Source organism: Taurulus bubalis (assembly GCF_910589615.1).
Source record: "Taurulus bubalis genome assembly, chromosome: 15".
Lineage (NCBI taxonomy): Eukaryota > Metazoa > Chordata > Actinopteri > Perciformes > Cottidae > Taurulus > Taurulus bubalis.
The window spans coordinates 8,126,175-8,139,581 of record NC_136603.1 but is presented as its reverse complement, the minus strand read 5'-3'; the positions used below and the strand labels follow the sequence as shown (position 1 = coordinate 8,139,581).

The window sequence follows — 13,407 nt, the reverse complement described above, 5'->3', positions numbered from 1 at the left end:
CATTTTCTTCAATTTACAACCCTTTACCAACTTTCCTCTTTAAGTGATATTTAGTGTGCAGTGTCATTGTTGAACGAGTGCAATGCATTTTAGTTTGATCACATTTGCGTTTATACATTGTCTTGGTGCATGTCAATGTCCATTGTCACGCTCAAACTGAAAAATAGTTATCTTATTTCCATAACAGCTACACTGAACCAATTTATGGTAAAGACACAGTACTAGTGTCAGAGAGGTTGATTTACAGTATCTATGGCGTTTTCCATGTTTAATTTCATGCCCACTTATTTAAAGCATGGACGCCTGCAATAACAACCTGAGGTGGGAGCCAAGCGGAGCAAAGACTATATATTTCCCACAGCTTTAAATCTCACTGCCAATTACAAACAATTATGTAACAAGAGCCCTATAATCAGTACCATTTATATGCAAGAGCAGCAGCCTCCAGATCTTTGTTCACTTTGTGTAGATTATTCCTGGTCGCCAGGAGTCATTTTCTTTTCCTTTTTTCACACTACTTATATGTAATACACAAGTAACCATATACTTCCTGCTGTGGGTGAATGCATCACTTCCACTAAATACTTGAGAATAGTTTCATTGTTAACTTCAACTGCAGAACCCTCCATCCGATGTCCACTTGTATCTTCACCAATTAAAGGACTCATGCATTCAGAACAGCAGACAGACATCTCCAGCTGTATGTACACCAGTTACTTTGATGGCTGTAAACCTCTGATGCTTTAACTGTATGTGTGAAATGTTGTCAAACTCCCCAAGGGACTATTTCACATCTATCTGATTAGGCGATACCTACCTTTCCTCTCTCAGATGCCCTCCGCGGCATTAAGAGTAGTCAGTTGGAGAAGAAAAAAATTGATGACAAATCTTCCCTGGGGTTGTTATTGTTAAAGCATATCACCCGTGATTTAGTGGCAGAGTTCAAACAAGTTAATGATAGCCTACTGTTGTGTGTGAGTGTATATTCCCCCAAACAACGCCTCAGCTGCTGCTGGCATTGTTTTGACCTCAGGATGGCATCTTGGTTTCGGAAATTGGTCTCTCTCTCTCTCTCTCTCTCTCTCTCTCTCTCTCTCACCTCTCTCTCTCTCCCTTTCTCTCAGACAAAGACATGGCACTCTGCTAACCCTGAGCCGGGTGCAACAACAAATACAAAATATATTACAAATTCTATACAAGAAATCTATATACATATTATTTATTTCCACCAAGGCTATTATTTAGTCATTAAAATTCATTTGAGAACATTTTCTGTAATTTCTGTGTTTAATCACACAAAACGAGTCATTATCATGGAAGCACAGCAAAGAGAGAGGGCTATATCTTTCCTGTAGCTGTTTCCCTTCTGACAGAAGAATTAACTGGGAGCTGTGATAAATATGTCATAACATAACTGCAAGATGAAGGCTAAAGGAGAGCTTTTGAAACTAGCTCACAATACCAAAGGGATGTTTTTCTAATTTTATTTTGATAAAATAAAATAATATTTATGTTTGATAGATTTTGACAAACTATATGACCTCTTAAAAGGTTATATATACAGGATCTATCTATGTGTTAAGATGTGTGTTTGTTGTAATCCAAGCTTCTCTGTGCTTTGTTTGCATAGCCGGGCCAGATTTGTGTGTTGAGTGCATGGAGGTGCATGTGAGTCCTAGTGTGTGCGCTCCACTTGCTAGCTAATGGCCGCAGCGCTGCACTCATATCATAACCGCTGAGAAACAGCCTCCAACCAACCATTTCAGTGGATAAGTGTAGCGTCCACCATCCGGTTCTGCCTTAGGTAAAAACAGTTAGTTCCTTCAGCGCTGATGTAGTTGTTTGCACCGTTAGCAAGCGACCGGCTTAGCCACTGCTATGTTGAGAGCCGTGTGGAGGATACAATCTAAATTCCATACTGAGCAGCTGTAAGTTTAGTTTGAGTTAAAGGAAATGGTATTCCCCCCTAAAGGATCAGAAACATTTTGAATTTGTCAAAAATAAGAAAAAATCTAATCAAGCTGCTGGGGTGGAAAGAATATTAATGGACAAATGAAAATTACTGAAACCAATAAGGGAATAAAAATAATTAGTTTTCACATGCTTAGCTAAAAACTGTAAAACCATAACAATCTGTAATCTGCGAAAATGTAAAAAAGTCAAACTCCGGAATCTAAGTTGAGGCAGCTGGTGGAGAGGCAGACGCCACAGAGTCTACACTCGTAATGGCATTACACTCTACTTCACCTAAAGAAAAGGGAATTAAAACAAAAACAAAAAAGAATTAAAAAAAAAAAACTGTTAGTTTAAAAATGTAAACAGGTGCCTTTTATAATTTGTCCCTGATGAGGGAATTGGTGGGGGAGCCAGCCGTAGGGCTGCGTTCACAAACACTACACTATGCTGCATTCACTTTTTCTCGGGGAGCATTCCCCACCACATTTCTCAATATAAAAAATATGAATTTAAGGATATTACAAATTGTAGCTACCAATTATTTAATTTCTTTCTAACTATTGGAACACACACACCTTATACATCTAAATGTATCTAAACCTGATTATTGTATGTTACCTGGCATTAACATGCGACAACAGTATCAACAATGAGATCCCACCATGATCTATTTCCTTGTCACAACTGCCTTCTCCACCCTGACAGAACATGGTAAATAACCCCAGACAAGCAGAGCGTGTCAAAGTGTACTCTGTTCACTGCATATAGATCTCTTTCAGTGTGATCAGGATACAAACCTGCTCACCTCTTGAGGTGGTTCATGTATTTGGGTCATAACCAATATGTCGGAGGAGCATTCACATCAGCCCAGATACACAGTAAGGCCTGTTATGATGTTATGCTTTCTCTGTGCTTACATACACCTGTAACTTCATGAATGAACCTGTAACTTCATGAATCCCTCATTGGGATTTGACGCCTACCTGATTGCTGTCCGCTCAAGTCATGATACAGGAAGTGTAATGGGTCTCATGATGATTCATATTAGAGCTGATGTCTCAGTTTTAATTGAGGTATCCTAACTTGCCTTCCTCAGGGATCAATGTGCCGGTGGCCCACTGTGTACACAACCCTCCCCCCTTAGAAGTGGCCTGCGAGGTGGCCTGTCCTGCAGACTGTGTGGTCGGGTCCTGGTCTTCCTGGTCTCCCTGCTCACATAGCTGTGCCAGCAAGACCCCTGAGGGTCGACAGAGCCGCACCCGCACTGTGCTGGCCATGCCAGGAAAAGGTAGGGCAACGGGTTTCCAACCTGCTGTTTATAAATGTCACTTATTTTCGGTGTTGTTGTGTTCCACCCCCCCAGATATCAGTTTTCAATCAAACAAAATCTGGGGTTTACAGGGTTATTGTTTTTCTTTTCCTCCGATTTTCTTTGAGGGGGGCATTGATGCAAACACTTTAGATCAGAGATTGTATTACACACAAGGTACCAACTAAATACTAAGCAGTAAAGACATGTACATAGAATGCCCTTGTTTTTGTTGTTTTTTTGTCTATTTCTGTGTATGTACGTTGAGAGCAACGAAAAAGCCGGAGTCAAGTTCCTCGCATGCGTATGTAATAAAGCTGATTCTGATTCTGAAAAGAGCTTCAGGAGGACAGAGATTAATTTCACTGGAGGTGTAGTTTTCTCAGCTACATGTAATACATATTACAGTATCAGTGATATCTTTACTGGGGGATACACAACAGGAATCTCCAACTGAACTGCTTTTGCTCAAGTTGCATCATGCTCAACGTAGGGGCCAGATTTTAAGAAGTGCAATGAAAAATCGGTGGAGTAGTTTTCTTAATTAGAACATAAAGAAAACTGCTGTGGTACAGGAAAAACATTGCAGGATGTATGATATTGATAAAGTCTCTGGGAATCCAAACTAAAAACCCATAGAACTCAAAGTTCAACTCTGTAAACAAATAAAACCAAACAATAATGAGTTAAAGCCTTTATCCGAGTGCTTTCCCCAACACTGTGGGTCTACTTTGGCTCTTGTTCTTGTAGATTGAGGAGACAGACATTTTTCATCTCAAAAGCATTTGAGGTTTGAGTTGACCATCCATTATCAAGGGCTTTTTCTCTGGCCAGCATTTTTCTGCGTTCTCCAAGTGTTGTGTTTTCCAGTCAGATAGCGGAGTCTTGGCAGCCGGCTACTGCTCATTAATCCCTGTAACCAAACGCATATCTAGAATAACAGCTGATGAAATAATCTCACAGTTTAAGACAGGTTGCACACTGTGTTGATGATTATTATTATGCTGGCCTCACAAAGGTGTGTGTGTGTGTGTGTGTGTGTGTGTGTGTGTGTGTGTGTGTGTGTGTGTGTGTGTGTGTGTGTGTGTGTGTGTGTGTGTGTGTGTGTTGTAATTGTGTTCATATGCCTGCATGTTGTTTGATAATATGGAGATGCAGGAGTTTCTTTGGTAGAGTTTTCAGCCTGGCCCTTCTGTGAGTTACAGTTGGCTTTAGGACAACTGCTTCCCTGTAGATGACACCTATGATCCTACTTCAAGCGAAACTGGCACCAGTTTTGTATCCATTAAATTAAACAGATTCTGACCCATGTAGTCCCAGTACACATCAAGTATATTGTTAAATCTCAGCACACCCAGTGATGCGTATGTGTGGTATTTGTGAATGCATTTGATTGATGATCAAAATATTTACCTGCATGATGTTGTGGTTTCCTGGAATTGAAATGTTCTAAAGAAAAGAGCTTTGTTAAAATAAAAAAAACGTAACATTCTTTCATTAAAAAATTACACATGAAGTCACAGCACTGAAATGCACAGACAATACACAAACAGAAAAATAGCCAATAGCAGATGTTCCGAAATTGACAGATGTATAAAAACACTTAAAATGAAATACATTCATTAAATTCAAATAAAATTCAAATATATATTTCCATATTAAGGATGAAGCCAGATATCTGGGGCAGTTAGAAACACCATCTTGGTGAAACAGAAATGTTTTCACAGATTTCTTGCTGTCATATATGACAGTATGAGCCCAATTAATGACTTGATATATGACACCAGGATACAGGGAGCAGGGACTGTCACAGCTTGTTGTGGTGTGGCTCTGGGCAGTGTGTTAATTGAACTGTGAATTATGTTACAGTGACCTTACTGTGACTTTTCATTTGTAATTCAGACTTGTTGTAACTTGTAATGTGTCTGCTCAGCTCACCCAAACAAACATTTGTTGTTTCGCTAAGCAGCCAGCGGTCAATGATTACATTAGCATTTGACTTCCAGCAGCTAACTTCAGCTTGTTACCTCAGGTGAAATGTATTTGAGATTCTCTGCAGATGGCATGCACTCTGCATAATAATGTGGTTTTGTTTGACTAGCACTAGTTTAAGTGTGCTCATAAACACAGCAAACCACTGAACTGTGCCTCCTCACCTTTTTTTATCAGAATGCCAAATTAAAGACATTTACAGCAGTTCTCATGTCTTTGATACTGTCCTTTGTTTTCTTCACGTGTCTTGGTGGCCAGGAGGTAAGGAATGTCCGGCAGCTCCAGCCCTGGAGGAGTGGCGAGTCTGTAATGACCACCCTTGTATGGTGTTCTACTGGGAGGCCTCAGCCTGGGGTCCTTGTACGGAGGATGCCTCCATGGACCTCAATGGAACCAGCTCCAGAAATGAGACCTCTACATGTGCTATGGGTGTCCAGATCCGCAAAGTGAGCTGCATGAAGACGAACGTTGGACCTGTGACGAGTAAAAGGTACGCTCCCCGACCATGCACTGTTTAGGGCCTGTGTCTTTTATTGAAAAAGATGCACACCTGCAGTGTGCTGGCAAGCACACCATTCCAGCCTTTCGTTGGATAAAGAGCTCATTGAGCGCTTTTGTGTGATTCCATGACAACAATAGCTTGATAATATATCACCACTCCAACATCCATTATATGATAGAGTAGCATGACCCATTTGCTTTTTATTATCTATTTGGGATATTATCTCTTTGTTAGACATTATTTTCACCCTGATCACCGCACCAGCAACATGCTGTCTCCGCCTCGCCAATCTACTACCACAAAGGGGCTTTTCCCGCTTTATGTCGTGTTCGTGTGTGTCTGAGTGATGTCACCATCACTTTTCTTTAAAGTTCAGAGATTTTCAACGAGAAAGTTCGGAGCGGCCGACCTCCGCTGTCTCCTCATTGGGAACAATTGAAAAAAAAAGGTTGGTACTCAGGTGGACACAGGGCATTATGTGTCATCTTATGTGTACTTCAAAGTTGCAATGCACTATGTAGTTACATTCTTGGAAATATCATAAGAGATGCTTATTTTTAAAGATATTTAGTTTAAAGTTGAATGTATATTAAATGTTGCATGCTTTTAAGAGTCTTCTGAGAGGAAAATTAATCGGGTTAGGTTATCAATAAGTTGCGTCCAGTTGTTCCCTCTGGATGACCTACAGTAGTCTACATTGAGCAGGTTTTTTTCAAATTGCCACTGGTGTGTCAGGTTTGTTTACAGTAAAGTAATAAATAATGAAAATAAGTATATATATTGTTTCATCCCGCAACAGTGTTTCATCTAATTAGAGCTGTCAACAAATATTCTATATATTAATATGTATTGGAATAGTCAAAGAAACAACAACAGATATTAGCATATACAATGTAATCTTCCATTGTGGAAAAAGCTGCACTACCGTGGCTGTCTGCCTCATACACCGCATAACGAGAATCACTTGCATTAATTAAAAATGAAATGTAATGTTTTCCTGGGAATCCCAACTGGAAGCCAGTTGTGAGTGGTGTGTTAGCGTTCTGTCATCCAATCTACACCGACTCGTCTTCGGTAAATTTCTTTGCCCGTCTGTCAGCAGCATCTCCTGGGGAGCTGAGCGCACAGCGGCTCTCTAACCGGCCTTCACCAGGCTGACTGACAGCAGACATTTACGGAACCAAAATAGTATTCATGTCCGCGTCATGGCTACAAGTCAACCGCGTTTGTAGGCCCATGTATTTATTTATTTAATTTGCCCGCCCACCGTGACAAGTGAGGGGAATCTGCCTGCAGGGAAACAGGCGAGCTCACAAACAGACTGGAAGCCATTGTCAATAAACATAGATACGTTCAATAAGTTCAAACCACATATGCAGCGGGGTATTTGTGTGTTTTATTTAGCTGTCTGTGCAGATTACGCTTCACTCAAAGCACAACAAAGTGTGCGAGGTCTCCGTCTCACGGAGTCCGTGTGGATTGATATATATAATATAATAGAACAGTATCTGTTTGCGCGAGTGAAGGATATCAAAAACACTTTCAGTGCGGATCGGTAAAGCTGAACACTGTTAGAACACTGCGCCATAGACGTAATGTGCACAAATAGATAGATAAACAGTATAGTGTGTTAGTTTTTAGAATCAATATTCAAACATTATTTTTGTGAAATTTTGATAGCCATACTCTTACGAGATTGGGAGCATTTATTTTGCCTCTCAACGGCACTCAACATGGCGATGGCTGAGCTGACAGTGTTTACCTGAGGGAGGACTGGAGGGGGGTGCTGCGTTTCTGCAACAACGTCTTTGGCGTTATCGGCTGCAACCATCGCATGTACACAGTGCAGAGCGGTGGCCGCGAGCTAACCAGCGGGGCACGCACACATGCACGAGCATGCACTAAGAGCATGCCGGCTATGTGGACAAGGAGAAGCTCGGATAACAATTCACACAAAGGGAAAATATTTATCTGATCAGAGAGTTGTTGGCTGCTATATTATTGATCTGAATCCCATGTATTGCACCGTGAATAACAATAATGATATGCTTTAAAATATGACTACTAAAATGTCTCTTCTTAAATTATTATGCTTAAGAATGGCACTTTGGAACAGAATATGTTCTCCCTCTCTCCCTAAATCTGACCCTGATACTTTGCTGAGTTGTAGCTACTAGAAAATAAGTCCCGAGAGAAACGGATGCTAAATTATCGGTGAGGTGTAAAGCAGCTCTGTTAAATCTAGGGGAGGAGTTGAGGAGTGATCATGTTTCTCCTAAAGAGAAATCGCCTATGATTAAAGATCCCCAAAGCATTTTACTTGAAGATGTATTGTGTACGTATTGTATTTTCACTTATGGACAAATGACCCAAAGGACTTGGCCGACTGTGAAATGATCTCCCCAGAGTTTTGTATATAAAGCATTCTTTAGTGTTTTCTGCCTGAGTTTAGTATTTTTTTTGTGAACCTGAGAGGCATTTTGCTTATGCTCCACCATTATCTACTCCTCTTTCAGCAATACAATATCCAACACTGCTAAGGGCTTTTGTGCTGTCACTATAATGATGTTATACCCCACACCAGGAAAATAGATTTATAAATAATTCACAAAGTTTGTCCTTCTTCAGCGCAATATATTATTGACAGGTTCATAAAGTGAATTATGGAGAGGCTTTTTTCTTATGAACGTCCCATCTCCCGCCACAGAGGCTTTAATGAAAGCTGTCATTTCTGCTCCAAAACAGATCTGCACAGTAAAGTTGTGAAGTCAATCAATACTTTGCTATTCATATATAACTGCAGAGAATATTAATGTAATGGAACAGCACCAAACACATGCTGTTCAGTTGATTCTGACTGTCAGTAACACATTTCTGAGCCTTTCTGCACTCTCTCCATAACATGCAGACATGATCAGGGTTTACTGTGAATCAACAGCAGAGATTTGCCTTAACTTCCCAAGTGTTTGATCGGATTAATATCCAGAAGACAGATACACTGTGTGTGTTTCATGTACTTAAACAGGACAGCATGGAGCGAGAGAGAAGAGTTCAGACTGCTATGTCCATTGCTTTACCCTTTGTTCATCTTGGAACATGTTTGAAATACAAGAATGTCTTTAATATCTCGTGATCGATCCCATCAGAAGTCACTCCAGTCAGGAAGCATCTATGCATGTCCTGCTTAGCAATACTCTCATGGTGCAAAGTGGCTCAGTGAAAGGTTAGTGGGTCTGTCTTGGTATTGGTACAGAGTCCTCAGACCTCACACAATTATGTATTTAATTTACACTCCCCTTTGACACATATTGAAGATCAATTAAAAAACTAAAGCCGTGGTAATAAGAGCAACCTATAACATTTAGTATTATACATGGGTACCAAGTTTTTTTCAGCATAGCATCCTGCAATGACAATTATAAATGAATTGAAAAGACCAAAACAATATTATAGAATAATATTATTTCATATTTAGTTTTTAACTATTTAAGGACACATTTGCATTACGGTCTGTGTAGATAAACCACATCAGGTTGTGCTGGGCTGTAACACACTCAAACAAATAAAGTATTCACTCCATGCTACATATTACAAGGTTGCATGAAATATTAAGTTTTTAACCAACTCTGTATCATATCAAATTGACGAATTAGGTATTTGATTGCAATTATAATAACCAACAATGTGTGAGAGACATTTCCTTTTCCAAACCGCTTCACAGTGGAACAGCAGACTGTCGTCTGCAGTCTCACTCTGGGCGCTCTGCACAGAATTCCCCCAGCTGCGTTGCCGTGCCCTCTGGCATGCATCGCTGCAAAGAGGGAGACAGAAGAGGAGGGATAAAGTAGGGGAAGGATGGGGTTTTATGTATCTTGCCTCCTTATGCGTTGCTATACTTTGATCTCATTCCTGTGCGTGCTGGCTTTCTGCAGTCGGTAGGATGTGGCACCATGCTGGATCTCTACTGGGACCTGGTTGTCAGGCAAAGGAAGTCACTCGCTCTGAAAGGAAATTGGGATGTCTCAGTGTGTGTCTGTGTGTGTGTGTGTTGATGATGGGTTTGGCGGCTTGTTGATAAAGACATCAAAGCTCATGACTTATTTGATTTGTACATAGCTGCAATAATCAGTAGCACTTCAAGGTTGCACAAGGAGCAAACTACAACACCAGCCAGAGGCTCCATGACGGATACGTTACACAAGATGTGTGGAGCAGCCTAAATACAGAGGGAATGCGTGAATATTTTCTATCTTAAAACAACGGAATTGGTAAAAGTCGGGGGTGCTCTTTAAAACCTGGTAATGGTGTCCTTGGCGTGGCAGGAATGAATCATTGGAAAACAGTTTGCGTATCCTCACTTTTCTCAGGTTTAATTAGCAACCCTGCTGTGGACTTTGATTGATTTTCTCCTCCTTGAACACTCTGTCTCCTTGGTGGCAACAACATGAAGACTTCTGTGGCTGTTCTCTCCATGTGTATTGGGTGATAAATGCACTCAACTGATTCAGCCCTACATTTAGCTATAGTCCTGGTAACACATTTGGCGGTTATACTCCATAATACCGTGTAATATATGGCATTCCACAACAAAAGAACTGTCAGTATTTATATTTTTATTTATTTCGTCATTGATTTGTAAATACGGATGATTCTTGAAGCTGCATTAATTGATTATGTTTTGCTCACCTGAGGGCAGTGGAGCAAGCTGAAACACTACCTGACATATTAACACCTTATGAAGTTGAGAATGTTATAATTGAATTATTGTTGTATAAAACTAACAGACATTGGGATGCATTCCAATTAGTTAGGGGCAGACATTGACCTTGAATCAACTCTGAATTTAAATGTAGATCTTATAGAATAAACCCAATGAGATGAGACATCTCATTGGGTTTATTCTATTGTTTCTGTCTCCACTACCTTCTCAGACAAATATCTGTCTCTTCAGCTCTTTACATGCTGCAATGTTTTCACCAGCTAGTCCCCTTAAGTTGTCTGTCTGCTGTTTGGTAATAATGGGCCTGGTTGTGTACATGTGGGTTTGACAGAGCTTTTTTTATATCTGAAATAAGATTACTTTTGTGTCTGAGGAGGTTGATAAAAATGGAGTTTCGGGGTGGAATTCCAAAACAATGATCCAAAGTAGAAGAGTGTCCTCTCCGAGCGCTGAGAAGAACTGCAGAGCTGGGTGATGCTTCTTTGTTGTTTTGTCACTACGAGCCACCGCTTTCACATTACACGTAGTGCAATCGATCCATTGTTAATGTAAAACTTTTTTATTTGCATATAGATAATTGCCAAAACATTATTAACAGTAAAATACACACACACTTTGTGTGCTTGAATAGTTCCAGTATCTTGTTTTCTTCTCATCGAGCAATATTCGTTCCCAGGGAAGAAACTGGATGTGTGAGAAAACTGTAATTTTTTTCCTGAGCGTGCAGGCAGGGGGACATGCAATCAATCCTGTTTTCTGCGGGGAGATGTGTGATGTGTGATACAGGGCAGTTGTTTCACTGCCCTGCCCTGTTAAGAGTGAGACTCAGGACGTTTATCATTCCTTGCCCGGAGGTTGAAGAGAATTTAAGACCTCTGTTTGTCTGTTTGTTTAGGTGTTCAGATTCTGCTCGTCCAGAAACCGCCCGACCCTGTTTGCTGCCCTGCAAGAGAGACTGCATTGTGACACCCTTCAGCGAATGGACAGCCTGCCCATCAACCTGTGTGCCAGGTAGCTCTTCTCAGGAATGACTAATAACTCTATTTATCAATGCCTGCCTATTAGCTGCACATTAAAAAAGCATATAACTAGACAAAACATATGCTATGGTATTACAATGCCAAACACTCGTTTACAAATGTTGCCATACAATTATGCAATCCCTTGATGTCTCTAGTGTATTTGATGATTACATTTAAGTGTAAATGGCAGTGTTAACTGTCCATTACATTAAGCCGACACGTCAAGAGGAAAATGGAATTTTAATGGGTTTGAATATGTGTACTGTAAGTATCTTGGAAATCAAAAAGTGTGTAATTGTTTTTAAAAGAATTGAGCAGGCATCTCGTCTCTGTAAATATGCTGTAGACCATTGGGTCCGCTGATGATGTAATCACCTTCTTAATTGCACCATTTCCAGTGTTTAGTAATTAGTGTTGTGTAATGAGCCTTGGAGCGTGAGCCAAATGAAACCATTAGAGTGGGGTGTGTCCGAAAACAGACTGCAGTGAAGTGGAGGACATCACAGCCACAAGGGCAAGCTAATCAGGATCAGATCCACTTTGAGATATTACACCAGCAATGGTGATATTGTGGTGCTATTTATTTGGTGTTCCAGACATAAGCCATTTGTGTCAGTATCGTTTTACTTCCTCTTCCTCCCGGAAAAAAAAAGTCACTTAAAACCCGTGCAACTAATCGGACACTTTTTGTGAAGATTGTGTTTCATGTTCAACAGAAAATGCAACCGTCGCCTCAGAGTCTCGATACAGAACCATCATTCAGAGGTCTGCTAATGGAGGTCAAGAGTGCCCTGACACCCTGTACGAAGAGAGAGAGTGTGAATCACTTCCTGTGTGTCCAGAGTATAGGTAAAAACACCACGTTTAATTAAGTCATTTTCCTTTTCTATCCAAGAATAAGACATCTATGCTCTATAATATCACAGGGGGAGAAGAACGTGTCACCTAAGGGTGCATTATTGTTTGGAATTACTTGAGATGCCTGCGTATGCTTTTAAAATGGCATTGACATATTGTCAAATATTTTACTGCTGCAGAAAAGAAGAGCAAAATCAGATGCAAATGTAGCCATTTGCAATACAAACGTTTTTGACTGACAGCTGTGATAGTTATTGCTAAATTGTGCGGTTATAGTTTTAGCTATAGTTGGACAAATCCCAATACCTGAGAAAATAAACTTAGTTACATTCCACCTCTGGGTGCAGTTGCCATGTCCTTGATAGATTGTTTATGAAATACAAATCTCCCAAAAGATTGTCCGAAGGTTTCTCTTCAAGCTTTATTCAAACAACTAAATTTTTACGGTATAACATATTTGTCATAATATATAAAATATTATATATTTGTTATTATATAATAATATACAGTACATATGTTTCAATTGGAAAAATATAAAGGGTAAAAAAACCTGTTTACTGAAGGCAGATTCTTGATATTTGTTACCTATTTACATTAACCAAGTAGCACAATAGAATACATACATGCATACCTACATAACACACTGAAGTCCCAAAGTCTGTCTGTCCTGGTGTTTCCATGCAGTTGGAGAGCAAACAAGTGGCACAGCTGTAGTTTGGTTCCGGATTCTGTCCGACGTGGATTATCTGGACCAGGAGAAGGCTGTGGAAACGGTTTAGAAACAAGAGGCAAGTCTTTTCTTTCTTTCTTTATCCTTGACATTCGTCAGCTACTGTGATCTCACCATATGAAGCTTTGCTCTTCCATCTATCTACTCTCCTTATTAAATGAGACCTAACAGCCCTTTCAGAACTGCTCTTTTAACAAGCAAGTGATGGAAACATAAAAGTCAAAGGCAATTTGTCCCGATAGTGTGAAGAGATGAACCTTTCCGTCTGTTGTCTTGATGACATCATCACAGCACTGGTTTCCTATTAATGAATGCAGC

General features: G+C 40.2%; 1 protein-coding gene across 1 annotated transcript in view; it reads left to right on the top strand.

The window, feature by feature from the left end:
* The window catches only part of thsd7ba (thrombospondin, type I, domain containing 7Ba), a gene marked incomplete at both ends in the record, with an annotated part of 107,190 nt that overhangs the window by 47,024 nt on the left and 46,759 nt on the right, over positions 1 to 13,407 (top strand). The window contains 5 exons of the mRNA XM_079230869.1: positions 3,053 to 3,244; positions 5,516 to 5,747; positions 11,375 to 11,490; positions 12,218 to 12,350; positions 13,044 to 13,147. Of these exons, the coding sequence (XP_079086995.1) occupies positions 3,053 to 3,244; positions 5,516 to 5,747; positions 11,375 to 11,490; positions 12,218 to 12,350; positions 13,044 to 13,147 (777 nt within the window). The remainder of the gene's footprint in view (positions 1 to 3,052; positions 3,245 to 5,515; positions 5,748 to 11,374; positions 11,491 to 12,217; positions 12,351 to 13,043; positions 13,148 to 13,407) is intronic.